General features: G+C 33.3%; 1 protein-coding gene across 3 annotated transcripts in view; it reads left to right on the top strand.

Moving 5' to 3' along the window:
- The window catches only part of LOC106467283 (transmembrane protein 131-like), a 44494-nt gene extending 36989 nt beyond the window's left edge, over window positions 1–7505 (top strand). For all 3 annotated transcript variants that reach the window (XM_022395425.1, XM_013927619.2, XM_022395426.1), the window contains exons 16-17: window positions 1287–1466; window positions 2351–7505. In XM_022395425.1, coding sequence (XP_022251133.1) covers window positions 1287–1466; window positions 2351–2530 — 360 coding nt within the window. In that variant the 3' untranslated portion in view covers window positions 2531–7505. The remainder of the gene's footprint in view (window positions 1–1286; window positions 1467–2350) is intronic.
- The last annotated feature ends 11382 nt before the right edge of the window (window positions 7506–18887 follow it).

Consider the following 18887-nt stretch of genomic DNA (forward strand, 5'->3'; position numbering starts at 1 on the left):
TAACTTTTTTAATGCTTAGATTGTAGGGTAACTTAATTGGTACGTTTTAAGAGATAAGTTAAGATGGATATTTTTTTAACTTTTTTAATGCTTAGATTGTAGGGTAACTTAATTGGTACGTTTTAAGAGATAAGTTATGATGGATATTTGTTTTAACTTTTTTAATGCTTAGATTTTAGGGTAACATAGAGAATGTTGTATGAAATTGGTATTTTGTAAAGACAAGTGTGTTCAGTAAGTTATGATGGATATTTGTTTTAACTTTTTTAATGCTTAGATTGTAGGGTAACTTAATTGGTACGTTTTAAGAGATAAGTTAAGATGAATATTTTTTTAACTTTTTTAATGCTTAGATTGTAGGGTAACTTGATTGGTATGTTTTAGGAGATAAGTGTGTTCAGTAAGCTTGATCATAAGGGTTCTTATAACAACAATTAATTACTAAAAGAAATACTAAAGTTGAAAACGTGTTATATTGATATATATATAACAATTTAGTTGAATAAAGCGTAAAAAATTTATGTACTTCTCAATTTTCCACAATATTTTAATTGCTGGCATTTTTGAATGGATGTTTTTGCCTGGGCGGATCGTGCATGTTGATCGCTAACTAAATTACGAACAAGATATAAAACGAACAATCTTTTACAAGGTGTTTTCCCTGGATGTTTTCTGCCATGATGGACTGCACTTGACATAGTCCGAGGTATACCAATGTACTTTCCCTGGATGCTTTGCCTGGGCTGACCACACTTGGCTATCATAATATATATATCCAAGGCACTTCTCCTGGACGTTTTTTGCCCCGGTGGACATAAGCTTGTTGATCTTACAAACTTATGCAAGGTGTTTCCACGGGTTAGTCCACTGGGCTCACCCCATGCACAGTTTGATTAATAAATTCTCTTTGATAACTCAAGAATGTGTGGATTTTTCCAAAAAACGTTTTTCTTGTTTAATATGAAATAAATCATCTGCTTACTTAAATTTTTGACTAGTATACTTCAGAAAGCATACTACATATTAGGGAGGGGGGCAAACTTTGATTTAATATAAAAATATTCGATGTTTGAACACTGCCTTGAGTGTGTTTTGAAATATACTAATATATAGACTATTTATTTTCATTCTGTCTTTTTAACTTAAATTATAACTCGTGAACCATTCTTCAGACAGAAGATATATTTATGAATTTTTGTGGAAGTAATATCCAAGTTTCTTGTATTATTCTTTCATTTCTGGCATGGATGATTTATATAACTATCTCGCTGTCTGTTGATTTACAGCCCAAAACCTCAAATTGTTTATGGAGCTCCCTTGTTGACGATAACTGGAACTCTGTATCTAGTGTTTGGTCTACAGCAACTGACACATCACCCTCTGATCCACCACTGGACTTGGTTAATGCTGCTCTGAGTGTCATTGAAGGAGATGAGAAGACAACTGAAAAATCTGACCCACCAGAGGTGAGAATTCAAAAATGGAATACTCGGTATATTAACTAGAATTTCTTCTTGAATATTGAAGCCGACTTTTTTTTTAAGCAATCCTCCAAACCAAGGAAATTTAACCACTCAAGGAAAGTAGTACAAAAATTCCTGATCCTTTCTGACATGGTCTGGTGGTTAGGGCAATTGACTTGCTATCTGCAGGTCATGGGCTTGAATCCCGTCATTGACCATGCTTGCTCTTTCAGCTGTGAGGGCATTATAATGTGATAGTCAATTCCACTATTTTTGGTAAAGAGTAGACTAAGTTGGCAGTGGGTCGTTTTGACTAGTCTATAGATCTACAATTGAAGTCTGCACTGTACAGATCTTTTGATCTATAGATCTACAATTAATATCTAGTTTACAAATCTTTTGATCTATAGATCTACAATTAAAGTTTCTAGTCTACAAATCGTTTAGTCTACAGATCTGCAATTAGTATTTAGTTTACAAATCTTTTGGTCTATAGATTTACAATTAAAGTCTCTAGTCTACAGATCTTTTAGTGTATAGATCTACAATTAAAGTTTGTAGTCTACAGATCTTTTGATCTGTAGATGTACAATTAGTATTTAGTTTACAAATCTTATGCTCTATAAATTTACAATTAAAGTTTGTAGTCTACAGATCTTTTAGTATATAGATCTACAATTAAAGTTTCTAGTTATAAATCCTTTAGTCTATAGATCTGCAATTAGTATTTAGCTTACAAATCTTTTGGTCTATAGATCTATAGTTTTTAGTCTATAGATCTGCAATTAAAGTTTTTAGTCTGCAGATCTTTTGATCTATAGATCTAAAATTTAGTCACCAAGAAAGATGAAATTATGAGTTTAGAGAGAGAAATATTATATTTTCAGACTCCCATTACCCCAGCACCTGCTACCAACTTGTCAACTGGTAATTTTGATCCCTTTCGAACCTTGGACAGCATTTGGAACCCTCCTTTGACTTCTACTGAAACTTCATCCTCGCCTTCGTCTGATACTTGGTCTTGCTTCAGTCTCTTTTCCCACACCCCCAGCTACTGCACATCCTGAAGAATCGGCAAAACAGTAACTTAGTTGTCATGGCAACAGCTTTTGTTTTTTCTACTTTCACTTAATCTTGTTGATCTCTTTTCATCCTTGTTGTATGAGAAATTGAAGTAATATTGTACAGTATCTTCAGTCTTAAACCGTTGTGAAAATTAGACTTTTTCATTAGTTATTGGTTCATATATTTTCTAACTTAAATGCAGCCCCAACACTATTAAAACTTGTGTTTATGCTAAGCCTAAAGTTGTTTTTTTTCTTGCCCACCAAAGAACAAAATATGCTTGTAATTTCTTATGCCAAATGTGTATATTTGTGTTTTGATGCTCAAATATTTTTATTTTAAAGATTTAAAAAATTACAATTATTTTTTATGATAGTTTTCTAGATTTCTAGGGATTATAAATGATACTAACATTAGTGTATGTAGAAATCAACTTGGTTTGAGCTGTCTGCTTTTAATTTCAGTCACTTCAACTACCTTGTTTTAGTACAAAATATTTGATTTTTTATAACTTGTAATATTTTTTCTTTATTGAACAAATAAAAGCAAATAGTAAGCAGTGGACAAAAAAGTTTGTGATAAGAACTTAGTAAGCATTGAGACCCTTAATCATTTAGTGCTGTTGTTTTTGTCAGAACATAATGTGGGAAGTAGTCAGCTAAAGAGAAATATTCCAAGATGCTTTGGTAATCTTCATCTGTTTACAGAGTTCTAAATTAATCTTTAAACTGTATGTTTGTAACATTCTACAATATTTCAAAACTAAAGTTTCACTAAGCCTACTGCACAACATAGAAAAGTTTTACTGTAACTGAATGGAATTTTAAGCTAAAGAGTAACTCTGAATAAAGTTGTTAATAAAGCATTGGTGCAGCAAATATATATATATATATAGTATTTGCAGTAATGGTTTACTTTTCAATTCTCTTAATAGTAGCTGAGTTTCAGAATTTCACAGTATATAATCTTTCTTATCTAGTTTTCTTTAAAGAGTTATGTGCTTTTGCATATGAAAAAGTAGTTTTATCAAAATATTAGTACATCACTGCTGTTAAAATGAAGATATATATATGATTACAAAGAAACAAAAAATTTAATATCCAAACCAATCAGTAGTATTGCAACTTTTCACTTCACAGGAGAAGGTTATATCCAATACATTAAGAGTTTGAGACAGTATAACAGTAATAACATAAGTAAGGAGACTTAGCAATTCTTTGTTACATAAGATTTTATTTTAAGATATTAGCTTCTAATCACTAATTTTTTATCTTATTTAATAAAACTGTCTGTCATCTAGACTGCCACAATTGGCGAGTCTATTTTAAACGTAATGTAATAGAAATAAGATGAAAGTTAAATATTATTTGTCATATGATTTAACAATTTAAAGGATTGAAAAGTTACGTTTTGATTTTAGGTTTTTCATTAATTTTATAAAAAGACTGTAAGCTATTTTTAGCAACTTTTTATTTATTATTGTGACAAAGTTCAGGTTTTGCTCATTTTTTTTGCTAAAGTCAAAGTAATTTAAGAAAAACATTTTGTTAAAAGTCATTGGACAAGATTGGAAATGTTTATTAATCAAGCATTTTATGACAGAGAGTAATTACTTCATATTTCTTTTGGGCATAATCGGTATCAGGTATAGAGTTTGTTGTTTTCCTGAAGATGTCATATGATGATTCAGTATTCATATAAATGTTATTTAAGTAGTATTACTTTAATTCTTGAAACACAGATTATCACTATAAATGCATAAACAGAATTTTATAGTGCCTCAGTTCTCCTCTTTAAGAATTGTTACTTTAAACTTGAGGTATTTATGAACTACTAGGTCAGATGACAGAAAGTGTGTTATTTGCAGTTATGGTGAAACATACTAGTGGGACTTTGTTCCAATCAGAGTGAGTGTAACTTGAGTGAGAAATAATGCAGAATGTTACTATTGTTTCTTTATGTACAAAACTTCTTTAATATAAAACCATGAAAATATTCTATAAATGTAGTCATTGAGACTAAAGTTTGTTTTGTGTAACTTGAAAGTGTAAGATTCCACATTGCTACTTATTATTGTAAAGAAGACATGCTAGAAGGTGAATGATATATTATCATGACTTTCTGAAACAAAGAAATATTATCACGAAAAGTAAAATTTGAAAGGTACTCACATTTTATAAATATAAGCCTTTTAATTGATTTAGAATTCTTAGAAAATCTGTAATACAATTAGTTTGAACTTTAAGTTAAAAATAATCTTATCAAATTTTTCTTGACAGTTTTTTCCACCATCCATCCAGAATGATACTTTTTGTAAGTAAAAAAAAATGATACAGTAATATTAGTCCCTAGAAAATTTACTTGTTCTTGTCTATCTACATTATACTGTTTTAAGAGCATTGTAGTGTTGTACTACAATCTTACATACTGATCATAAAGTGGTTTGATTTGTTGAGCTTTTGTATGAAATAAAAGAAGACAGATGTATAGTATTTCTAACACATGAAACAACTGAAATTAACAGCTTTCTCCAAATAAAAAAACAAGATTTTAGGATTGTCAGACCATTTGTGGGAAGAATTTGATCATATGTTTTCAGGTTATTTTTATACAAAATTTATAAAGTTAATTTTAACATCCTTCCAGGCGCGTTATTCTACTTTATATTAAGAATAAAAACAAAAGCATAATTTTATTTGTTACAACGAAAGATAATACATTATTAGTTGTTTCAGCCAACTGGTTTCGGTAACACATTTACCATCGTCATGGCTTGTGAAACAATGTTAGCTAGCCTATGTTACACTCCAACTGTTAATGGAGATGAAAGCAGTGTTAGCTAGCCTATATTACACTCCAACTGTTAATGGATATGAAAACTGTTAGCTAGCCTATATTACACTCCAGCTGTTAATGGATATGAAAACAGTGTTAGCTAGCCTATATTACACTCCAACTGTTAATGGAGGTGAAAACAATGTTAGCTAGCCTATATTACACTCCAACTGTTAATGGATATGAAAACAGTGTCAGCTAGCCTATATTACACTCCAACTGTTAATGGATATGAAAACAGTGTTAGCTAGTCTATATTACACTCCAACTGTTAATGGATATGAAAACAGTGTTAGCTAGCCTATATTACACTCCAACTGTTAATGGAGATGAAAACAATGTTAGCTAGCCTATATTACACTCCAACTGTTAATGGATATGAAAACTGTTAGCTAGCCTGTATTACACTCCAACTGTTAATGGATATGAAAACAGTGTTAGCTAGCCTATATTACACTCCAACTGTTAATGGATATGAAAACAGTGTTAGCTAGCCTATATTACACTCCAACTGTTAATGGATATGAAAACAGTGTTAGCTAGCCTATATTACACTCCAACTGTTAATGGATATGAAAACAGTGTTAGCTAGCCTATATTACACTCCAACTGTTAATGGATATGAAAACAGTGTAAGCTAGCCTATATTACACTCCAACTCCATTAACAGTTGGAAATTTAATATAGGCTATGCTAATACTGTATTCACAAACCCCGATGATGGTAACTGTGTTACCAAAACTAGTGAGCTGAAATAAGTAATAAATATTTTATCTTTCATTGTGCCAATAAACATTGCTTTTGTTTTTTACTCTTAATCTAAAGTCAGTTTCTTGCTTTGCTTGGTAGAGTTGTAATAATCCAGCAGCAGGAGGCTGGTATGAGCTAAGAATTAGTTTCTTAGTATTTGATATGTAAATTTTGCTTTAAATCACTAAATTTATTCAAAGATTTTATCACATGCCAACCTACTAGAGACTAAATACAAAATTTCAACAACCCTAACACATACCTAAAAAAAATATTGTGTAAATTTCCTTATACTTGGAAAGGCCTGCAGTACTAAATAGAATGAGAACACACTTGTATTCTTGCTCGTTTTTAATTTGGTGCAGTGCTAATGACTGACATACATCAACTTGAAAAGTTACCGTATGATACACACACAATTTTACAACAAATACATCAGCTTGCAGTTTTAAAGGAAGAAGAGCATTTATGATCCACAGCAATATTAATGAGTTTGTATTCAAAAATATTAGATAATAGCATCAAATATTTCTAAGAAAATTCCCAGTGATACACACACCCCAAATAAAAAATTGGAAACTTTAATCATGTATTCCAGTCAGATATTCAGTACTTTCAAGAATTGTAATTTCTTCTCTAAAGAAGAACGTAATCAAGACAGTAAGAAAAAATATAGTGATATCTAAGCTCACTACCATACATCTGAGAGGATACTCATTAGGGGACTAGTAGAAGTCAATATTAAAAATCGTAAAAGGTTGAGAAAAATTACATTGTTGTGGTCAAGAACGATCTACCTTGTTTTTTTATTTGTTCAAAATTACAGCAACAAAATAATTATATATTTGGAGTAAAGTAAGTTAAGGAAGGTTTAATATTATGCATTGTTGCTAAATTCTGTTTTAAGATTTCCAATGTGTTTGATCTCTAGCTGAGCATAGAAAATGATGTTACATTCCTTGTTGATTAGGTTCTGGAGTGAATTAAGTAGTTCTCTTATAGAAAATATTATAGGTGTTCGAATTAATCGATGTTTTAGATAAACTGTTGCCATGACAACAACATGTTTTAGTTTTCGTAATAAAGTAAAAGTGTGAAGCTTTTTTTGAGCTTGAAGTTAAGCATGTGACTATTGTGATCATTATTAATACCTTAGTGTATCTTAGCCAGACAGTTAAGGCTAAGGAAATCTTTTTTCATTTATGTTTCCATTTTTGAACCTTATCTTTACTGGTATATCCTTGCTGGTTTCCTGTAAACAAATAATTTTTAATTTATACGGACCTACTAAAGTGACTGTTGGAACCCATCGTATGTAGGATTGCAAGAAAGAAAAAAAAAGAATTTACACATTGGTTTGAATAAATAAACTTATGTCTCCAGAAAGCAAAACATTTGTTTGTGTCTGTTATTCCTTTGACATTTTCAGACTTCAGCTTGTTATCTCGTGGATTTTTTGCATACAACCGATCTCCAGAAATTATTGGGGCATATATAAATAGAGAATTTATAATCATTATCCAATCATGTTGTTTAGTGTAAAATGATAATATTTTTGAGTGAAGTGATAAAATGGTTTGATTGGTTATCCAGGCAGAAATAATATGAAAGGTTTTAGAAAAACAAGCTTTTAAAATAAATAATATCAAATGATTATAAACTTCTATACTTAAATAAGGCAAATGTCTTTTATTTTATTAGTAGATACTTACAATGGAGACCTTATTATGACAAGAACACATGATTTGTGGGATTATAATTGCATGGACACATAATTTAACTAATGAAATTTCTACCAAAGTATGTCTCCCCTCCCCCCAGTGGTAAGTCTGCAGACTTACAGTGCTAAAAACCGGGTGGTGAGCAGCTTTGTGCTTAACTACAAAACAAATCATTCTACCAAAACAAAATGACAAATGGTAAACTGTAGCTCATGCTGAAAATAGTCTGGAGGTAAAGACCAGAAGTTACAACATTCGTTAAACCCAAGAGAGTAAAAGCAACCAATGTGTTAAATAAATTATCTATATGTTCTTGATTATTTCCAGGGAGTTGGTTACTTTCTCCTGGCCTGAATTTAGTCGTGATGAGGTCATTACGTACGTTTGAATCATTTTAGCACAGACTTTAAACTTTTTTGTTATAAATTTATTTTTTCGCCTCCAAAATTTTGTCAAAAGGAATTCAATCTATATTTCTTTGAAAATCTTGAATTCACCATTTTATATATATATGTTATGAATTTCAGGAGTTGGCTCATGTTAAAAGATGAAAACAGTTATGTTACAGAGATTCCTATCACATAGATACAACTAAGTGCATCTCACTAGGATGATAGCATTTGAAACAGAAAGGCAAAGATTTTGAAAGGCAGAGGTGTTTTAACTATTACATATATTTTTATTACAACAGGTGTAGTTAGAGCAAGGGAGGTGACAGTAAAACATTGGAACATGTTGCAGTGCGGTTGTTCCGGATGTTAAGTGGAATCTAGTATGTTTTGCCCAACAAAATACAACATGACACTTTGCATCAAGTGGTCGCTGAAAACTGTGCTAATTAAGCTCATGACATTACTAAACAAGACGTGAATCTCAACTGGAAAATTGCAGCTCTTGACCTAATAGCATATAAAGTACCACTCAAAATGTTTATTAAAATGGTCTGGAAATTACCATCGTGATGGGGAATGTTCAAGTTGTAGACCTTGATGAAGAGTTGAAGATGGGACATATTTACAATCTTCAAGTCACAATATGCTATCAGCATCTTCTGTTTTTGGAAGGATGTGAAAGCAACTACTTTCCACAGAAACTGAAAGAAAGGCTGACAGATCATTAAGAAACTAGAATTTATGTTTGCCCACTTGTACAAACTCAGTCTCTTCTAGTGTCTTCAACTGTCTTTGCTGAAACTGCTGTTTTAGCAGCTGAGAAGGCCAGCAGAAACTTGGAAGACATATGTATGGAAAGATAGGTGGTAGCATCAGGGATGCCAGATAGTGAAGAAATGTTTTTGAAAGCAGTTAATCTTTTGGTCACAAATGTCAAATCAGACACAAATGTAACACCCCAGTACATCAAAGTTATGAAGGACTTGATGAAAATCATACCAGAGGAGTTATTCTTAATAGTCAATATCTGCTTCTTCAACTGATTCTAACAGGTGTTGATAGAAACAAAGTGGAGGCAATCAAAAATGAAACCACTAGAGTGTTGAGTATAGCACAATATATTATATTTGCTGCATCGACATTGGTCTTGGTCTAATAGTGCATCAGTAAACTTGATCAAAATCTCTTGTATAACTTTTAAATAAAAGTAGGTACAGTGTATAGAAACATCCATTGCTAATCGTCAGGTAGGTATGTTTATCATCATTGTGTATACCTTCATTCCAGAGATCCTAGTTCCTGGAAGAAACTTTGCAATTTGTTGAAGATAACATTAGCATCCTTGAAGATACCATTAACGTAAAAGGAACATTTCTTAGTACACAAATGGTAGCATTTCACAGGTGTCCTGCAACTAACATTGTCTACCAAGACTTAGTCTTAGGCCACTCACGAGTGTTGACTTCCATCTAAGATGAACTTATCAAATTGCAGTTTTCACGGTACAACAGAAGTATGATGACATGCCTAATGCAAATCACTTTATCCCAAATGATTCTGCACCCCTGGATTCAAAATATCTCGTTTTGCTAACAGGCAGATACTATTCTGCAAGTGGTAATGAGCAAGTTGTTCCAGGATGGACAGTATTCAACCATAAGATTGCTAAAGTGTCACCAGTAACTGTATGCCAATCATTCCAGAGTAGGACACAATGTGAACCATTATATGTCAATATTAGAAAATCTCATTCGATCTTGGCCAACAAAACACTGTTGTGACGGTCGATGAAGGCATCTACTGCAAAGCAAAAGTGAAAGCATGGGCAAATGCTGACCAGTGCCAGAATTTTGTGCTCTGCCTTAGATGGAAAAATATGGTGCAGGAGACATCTTCAACCAGTTTGGACAAGAAAAGACCAAGTGTCAGAAGCATGCTCTGAACTTCAAACAGTGCGAGTGCAGAATCTATACCTGTAGAGTAATTTCTGTTGGATGTATTTCATCTTGCAGTTGGTATGGTGACAATTTTAACCATCCTCTAAGTCATGTAACTAGAAATATCTAATGATGAGTCGTGCCAATAGTTAAGGGAAGGTAAAGCCATAAGTTAGCACATAATGAATGACAATATATTGACAATGATTTATGCAAGTTGATGCTTCACGTTATTTGTTTTTTTTTACTGGGCTTATAATCATATTATGTACTAAATGACTACTACAACATATGCTGACCCTTTCAGCCGTGGGGGCGTTATAATGTGACGGTCAATCCCATTATTTGCTGGTAAAAGAGTAACCCAAGATTTGGCGGCGGGTGGGGATGACTAGCTGCCTTTCCTCAAGTTTTTCACTGCTAAATTAGGGACGGCTAGCGCAGATAGCCATCGTGTAGCTTTGCGCGAATTTCAAAAACAACAAATAAATGTACTTAATGACCTTTGGTATTAATTTTCTAATCATATTAGAAGTTAGTTAATATTCTAAACAATATAGTTTACTATGCTAGGCATATTTTATATTATAAGAGCTTTCAAATGTAAAATCTCACTTTTTTGAAATGATGGTAAATGAAATTTCTGCAGATAAAATGTTAAAATGTACTTTTATGTGTAATTTTAATATCATTATAGCTAATGTTTCATTAAAGGTCTACTTTATATTAAAGTGCATTGATATATGAAAAATCAGCATTGTGTATTTCGAAATAAATTGAAAAAACAACTTGGTAAAAACTGTACATGATTACCTTTATTGACCCCTGGTGACCGAATGCACACACACTAAGAGGTTGACCAACACCCTACAAAGCTTCAGCCTACTACCTTAGAGAATGTTGGTTGCTTTTAGTCTCTCGGGGTGTACGAACTCAAATTTTAAGGTACTTTCTGAATATCTTTGGGGATGGTATTACATTAGATTTAAATGTTTTTTCGCATCCTTTAATGTTTCTATTTTTGATTGATCTCTTATTTTGTGAGAGAGCCGAGCGTGGCGTACTGCCGATCGGAAAATCCAACATTCAAACCTCGATATTTTGCTCAACACGCTCCGTATTTTCAGCTGTGGGGAACGTTGTAACTAACAGTCAATCCCTCTTTTCAATCGAGAGCAGTCCCGTTGGCGACAAATACTTCCTAGCTGGATACCATGCCATTGGTCAGAAGTTCAAAATGATCATAGTACTCAAATGGGCCTAACCATTAGCTTATACAATGGCATTATATCCTTTGCAGACTTGTATTCAATATTTCTATAGATACGACCTAAAATTTTATTTGTTCTACAGCTGTTTGGATGGTTTAAGAGACTGATCAACCAGAACTCCATAACACTGTTAAGGTTATTCCCATCTAAATTATTCTCATAATTCAAATTGTGATGTCCCAAATACATTATCTTGCATTTATCATAATTAAAAATCATCTGTTGTTTATTCTTTGAAAACTCACCAAATAATCCAAATCTTATGCACATCTATTTTATATTATTTCGGATTTACCTTGTTTTTGAATAATATAATTCCATGAAACATTTTTGAAATAACTGTATTGTGTTATCCAAACTTTATATGATTTATGCCCACTTTTGTAAGACTGCTCCATTTTGTTAGGAAAAAATAAAATAAATCTGAATTGATATTTTAACATGGTTTTAATAGATGGCACTACTATTATACGCTTCAGCTCATTTTAGTAGCATAGCAACATAATCGCATATTACGTACACATGCTATAAGAATATAAGAAGTACAAAGGTTTTGAGGATAATTGTTAACAGTTCTACATCTTGTTTTTACTGTAAGTAAGTTATTTTTCCCTTTGTGGTGTATTTAAACTGTGAAAAAAGTGTAGGCCCATATCCGTCCATGGTGTGCTTTGTAAATTATAATTTGTATTGTTGTACAACTACAAGTTAATGTAACACTGATATTGTGATAGTTAACACTTAGTTTTTAATTTGTAATGTAGGCATTTTGTTGTTGTTTTTTTGTATATAAGTTATAGTTGGGATTATATTTTTGTTTAATCACTTTGTAAATAAAGTTAGTGTATTATTTAAAAAATATTGTTACGCCTCCGTTAGTTAGTTAATTTTCCGTAAAAATTCTTTCCGAAGAAACTTTACCGATATAAGTCCTTTCTTAAATAAAACAGGTTTATTCTTTCTGAATACAACTTTGCAATACACTTAATTTTCACAGTCACGCTATAACAAACGCTATAATTCACAACGAACGCCTCACGTGCTCCACTCAACAATATGTCTCTTTCTGTCCGCAGTTCAATTACATTGTTGCCGTCAGTTCTTACCGGTCTTATATATACAAGAATACCGCATACCTAGTAACCTCCCGACACTTCAGGAAGGGACAGGATCCTTCTAGAAGTTCATGACGTGTTACTAGGGTCACGTGACTTCCGCTGTCATAACAATATCAAATATTTGTTGTTGATTATTAAAGTTGTTATTCATCATGACTAGTCCTTTGGTGGGCCAGTTGAGAGTTTACGAACGTAAACGACAAAATTCGGGGTTCGACTTCCTGCGGTGGGCAGTGTCAAATAACCAATTGGGTAGCTTTGCCCTAAGAAGTTGAAGAATACCAAGCTAAAGTAAAGATAATTTAGCTCCTTACACTCTTCCGTTTTATTTATATTTCAAACAACTTTGGAAGGGAGTTACAAGTAATAATGAGAATAAACTGTTGCTCTTACACTTTAAGTTAACTCTGAAAATCGTAAATATTTAATTTGAAAAATTCCAGGAAATGCCAAATTTGGTTTTAACTTATTAAATTGTTTTGAAATTTCACTCTGTATTAAGGACTGAGTTGGGTATTTTATTTTAAGTTTGCCAAAAGGCATTAGTTATAAATGAGTTTATAATAATTTCCTTCACTACATGCAATTAAATGGACTTACAACTTTATTTAATATTTTTGTACAAATTTTGGTCATATTCAGCTAATTTTGAAAAATTTCAGTAGATTTTGAACTTCCAGTTAGCTTACAAGATGTGGTAACAGATAATATTTTTACTATTCATTAGTTACATGTGAAATAAGCTGAAAGTTTTGTATATATATATTTTTATGACTGAATATAAATGTGTTGAAGAGAAATTGAAAGAATAACGCCCGTATATAATATCTAAAAAACACTAAAGGCAAATTAGGCTTGATTTGTGGAGACCAGATCAAACTCTAAGGCAAACAGCAAGAGCTTTTGCCATGATTGAGTTTTTAAACATTATATCCAGAAAAGTATTCAATGAATATATTGTCCATTGTATAGATTATTCCAGAAACTATAACTTAGAAGGTCCCACAATTTAAGTTTCAAACTTTGACAAGCAATTGAATTTTGTTCGTAATTGTATATAACTTAAATTGAGCCTACTGTGTGTTATTAGCCTAATCTTTTTTGAAAATCTGAATTGCATCATTTTGATTTTCCAAAATGTATTTTTTCAAGTTTTTATTTGTCAATAACTTACTTTTTGTTTGTACACATAGTAAGTTAAATATATGTATATGGGTGTGATGGGTTAAGGATTCTTCTACAGTAGGTGTCTGTGACTTGCTGGCGATAAATTCAAAAATATACGAACAGTACCAACTCCATTTGTTTTCAAAATATATATATATATATATATTCGAACAAGTTAAACATGTGAACAACAAATTATTTACACTATAGAGATGATAGACATATCATAAACACTATACATAATTCTCTTCGTTTTGTCAAAAGTCCACTTAGGCCTATTCAATTGCTTTAGAATTTCAGTTGACAAGCCAAACTATTTTTCTCTATTTCTATCGCACTAGTATTCCGTGTATAATTCACTTACAATTACATAGTGAATTACCACAGTCGTATACTGTTCTTCCAGTAATCGTCTGGTCCTGGTACTTCAGATATCTGTTCCTTTTGTCAAAGTGCACTCAGGCTGGTTCAATTACTTTAGAACTTGCTTTGATGGAATAAATTATATTTCTTATATCTTTTAAAACTGTTAGTATTGCTCTAGCATATTAATCATTAGGCCTATATTAAACGTTAGGCCTTTTACTCCTACAGCAGTTAACATTACGTTTAACTTTTCTTTGGCCAAACTTCTACTTCCCGTGATTTTACTTTCTCGTCTGCTCGATATATATTTATATATCTCACTTAATTGTCTGCTTGCCTTCTAGAAATCTCTATATCATCGACATCAATAAATTTTAGGTGACGTTCAATAGCCTCAACATCAGTGAATTATAAACACAACGTACGATTCTTACCGAGTTATGTAACTAAACTTATTATAATGTTTACTTTAAAATAATTGCTTTTAATTCTCTTGTTATGCAAAAGCTAAACAATCATGAAATATTCTCTCATTAAATAAATTTATTAATAATATCTACTTTAAACAGTCTTTTATATCATGACACTATTGTACACTAAATTTTTCCTGACAGAAACTCATTTAATTTAAAACCTTTCCTAGAAATTGATAATGTGGTCCAAAAAATATGAAATTTCCAAAACATATTTACCTCTTCTGACACTTAGAGCTATTACTCGACCACCAGGGTTTTTTCCTTGCCCATCTAAGCATTGGTCTGATTTTTTCCTTGCTCCAGTCTTTTATACCACACTCAATTGCTGTTGGCGATATTTATCTAATGACACTCTCCACCTACGTCAATGCACACTCTTCCCTGGTACTGAATATAAGCACCTTATTCAGATAATGTTATTACTTTTTCTCGACAAAGCATCACTAACGGGTTTCCTAGTATTACGATCATTCGGAGATACTTTAAACATTATCATGTTATCTAGTTGATTCTCATAATAATAACAATTAAAGAATAATATTTTTTTTCTGCCGATTGTGAAGCCGATTTACGGTATGAATTCATGGATTATTATTTCCGGCACCTCTGATATCTAGCGACGAACAATAATCAGGGCGGGGGTGAAGGTGTCACTGTTGGTTGAGACTGTCATTGTTCTTATTTATAGTGAGATGGAGACATATATATTCAGATCTGTGTTGGACCTCCAGGGTTCTCTGAGGCTGCAATTAAGAGCAATCCCTAGGGTGGATGCGGCAGATGGCCCACAGTTGCTTTGCTCTAACAAAACAACTTACTCACAAAATGATGTTCACATCAAGAGTAATTAATTGATTAGAAGTTGCTGTGTACTAAAATATTCTTGTTTATTTAAAAAATATATTTTATTACTTATAATTAAAATATCTCTTAAAAAATGGTCACAGTTATTTTGCTCAGATGCATTATTGTTTGTTTGAAGTTAAGAATAAAGCTACAGAATGGGCTATTTGTTCACTGCCAACCATGGGTATTAAAACCCAGTTTCTAGCATTGTAAGTTCTCACACATACCACTGTGCCACTGGGGTACTGCATTATTGTCTCTCTTAAATTTCCTGTAACTGCAGGTCCATTGTAAGGTGTATAAAACATTAGGTTTAGACAAAGTGGTACCAAAACTACTCGATAATAATATTTAATAAGTGAAAGTAAATTGTGAGACAATCTTAAAAGCTTAATTAGAAAAGTCTTTTTTTTTGTAGTATAATTAAATGCACCACATTCCATTTAATTTATATAATATTTCAGTTATAAAACATAATTATAGTAAAAGGTTTAATAATATTTTATAGTCAGAATAACTGAAAAACAGTTGGTCTATTCCATAAAAGATTTGTTTTGACAATTGTAAATATTATATTTATAAATCTAAAAGAAGTCTGTTCAAAGCTAATGATTATGAATCATGTGATGTGACAGTTGGATGTAAAATATTTTAATTAAGACATTAGGTTACATACTACTGGTCATAATGTGAAATAAAATTATTCAAACATAAATTAATATCATTCATATTTTTATGAAATTTTCAAGTCAAATAGCTTAATGATCTTTTGTTACGTATCTGTTTGTTTGTTAATTTCCGGTAGAAATTCTTTCCGAGAAACTTCAGCGATAGAAGTCCTTTCATGGTTAAACCAGTTTATTCTTTCTCGATACAAACTTTTAGCACACAGTAAATTCCCCAGTCAATACGTTTTCGTCACTTTAAACTTAACAACTTTTATAATACACGCTATAAATCACAGTGATTCACACACACTTTACTTACCGTCACTACTGTTCGCTTCTTTAATTATCTATCGCTATATCTATCTATGTCGCTGGCTTTCTTTGCCAGGCTTATATACTAAAAAGAGTGTGTCTAGCAAACACTCGAACATTCGCGGGGTTCCCCCGATAATTCGAGAAACTCCAGCGCACATGCTTCCAGCGTCACGTGACTTCCGCTGTCATAACACTGCCCCTTCCTTAGTATTGTTCGTCCCGAACAATAGCCACTTACATTAAAGCAATAGATAATTAACAATAACTTAATTGAATGTACAGAATTTACAAACACAAAATTAAAATACAACAAAGTCTCTTAATTTTACAGGCCGTATCTTCTTCCGTACTGGTCTCTGTCTCATTGGCTTCTGCTTCACGTGGGGTTCATCTGTTCCATCAGGAAATGTCCCATTATTAGTAACAGTCACATCGGTGGTAGGAACTTCATTAACGGCTTCACCGTTTCCCTTCTCAAAACCGGATAGTGTTTCTTCTTTGACAATGGCTTTTTCAGGTGACATGTCTTCAGTAGCGTCATTTGTTCTGTTGTTCACTTCACTCCAACTGAAATGTCCTGGACCGTGATAACGCCGACCACATTTTATTCGGAAAGTCACGTCTGAGAGACGATCCACTATGTCATATGGGCCTTCCCAAGGAGAAGACAACTTAGGAGATATCCCTTTAGTCTTCCTGGGATTATACAATTCCACCTTCTCTCCTGGTACAAAGCTGACTTCAGTAGATCTCTTATCATAACATAGCTTCATGGAATCAGCAGACGTTTTTAAGTTTCAATGCACTTGATGATGAATATCATCCATCCTTTCAGATAACACTTGCACGAACTCTGGCACACTTTCAGGCAACTCTTCGTAAGGTGGGCGTCCTGTTATCAGGTCCACTGGCGACCGAAGTTCCCGGCCAAACATCAGCTTTGCTGGAGTGTATCCAGTGGCTTCATGCTCTGCTATTCTATAGGCTATCAACAGTGGAGGGAGTAAGACATCCCAATCATCTTGGTGGCTATCACAAAACTTTGCCAATTTTTGTTCCAGTATCCAATTGTACTTTTCTAGCATCCCATCAGACTGTGGGTAAAGTGGCACTGTCCTGGTCTTTCGTATGCCAAACAACTTGCAACATTCATGGAATACAGCTGATTCAAACTTATGGCCTTGGTCTGAATGCAGTTAGTATGGCATACCAAACCTGAAGAAGAAATCACTAATAGCCGAAGCTAAAGTTGTAGCTTCCTGATTTAGTATTGCATATGCCTCAGGCCACTTGGTGAAATAATCCATCACCACACAAATGTACTTGTTTCCAGCACGAGTTTGGGGCAGAGGACCAGCAATGTCGACGGCTATTCTTTCCATTGGTGCACCAACTTGATATAACTTCATTAGAGCACGTCCCTTGTGCTTGGGTCCCCTTTTAACACAACACGTACTGCAGGTACTGCACCATTCTTCCACATCTTGCCTCATACCTATCCAGTAAAATCTCTGATGTAGGTGACTCAATGAGGTTCTCCAATGATGAACTCCAAGATGTTCTCCTGTTAAACTATCATGGGATTGACGCAGCACAACTTCTCGTAACTTTCTCGGTATAACTGCTTGCCAGGTCGTCACTTTCCCATCTCTGGAGAAGAATACCATTTTCAAGCTTCAACTGGTCCCATTGTGCCCAATAATTCTTTGTCACAGGGCTTAAGCTAGACACCTTCTCCCAAGCAGGGTGCAAAACACTTACTTGTAGGAAATCAATTATTGGCTTCAAATCTTTATCGTTCCCCTGTTCTGCTTTAATGTCTATACTTGGTTCCACTTCAGCAGCATCAATTTCTTCTGTCACTTTGACTTCAGCTTGATGGCACCTTGATAGTTCAACCTTTCTTTTGCGGCAATGTCTGCAGTCATTTTTGCAGGGTCTTCGGCTCAGTCTGTCGGCATTTCCATGAGATTTTCCTTCTCTGTATTCAATGTCATAATTATACTGGTCTATCTTTCCGATCCAACGTGCCAGTTGTCCCTCTGGGTTCTTTAATGATCTTAACCAGCATAACGCAGCATGGTCTGTCCTGATAGTAAGTCCAGAGTTGAAAACCACCTGGCTCCACTTAGGGCATCAAGAGTATCATCAATTCTTCGCAGTGGGTATGAGTCTTTTTGGTTATACTGTTAAGAGCTCTGAAGTCCACACAGCAACGTTGGGTCCCATCCTTCTTCTGGACTAACACGACGGGAGCTGACCAGGGACTGTCTGATTTCTCGACTATCCCTTCCTTAATTAAGCCATCCATGACCTTCTCTATCTTTTGTCGCCTTGCTGGAGCTATTCTTCTCAGTGGGATCTTTATTGGACAGTGATTTCTGTGTTTATTCCATGCTCTACAATGTCTGTGCAGCCAAGGTCATGATCTCCTTTTGGAAAGACGTCTGCATAATTCGCCAAGAGTTCTCTAACCTGAAGAACCTGTGATGATGGC

This window comes from Limulus polyphemus, unplaced genomic scaffold (assembly GCF_000517525.1).
Source record: "Limulus polyphemus unplaced genomic scaffold, Limulus_polyphemus-2.1.2 Scaffold2553, whole genome shotgun sequence".
NCBI classification, from domain to species: Eukaryota; Metazoa; Arthropoda; class Merostomata; order Xiphosura; family Limulidae; genus Limulus; species Limulus polyphemus.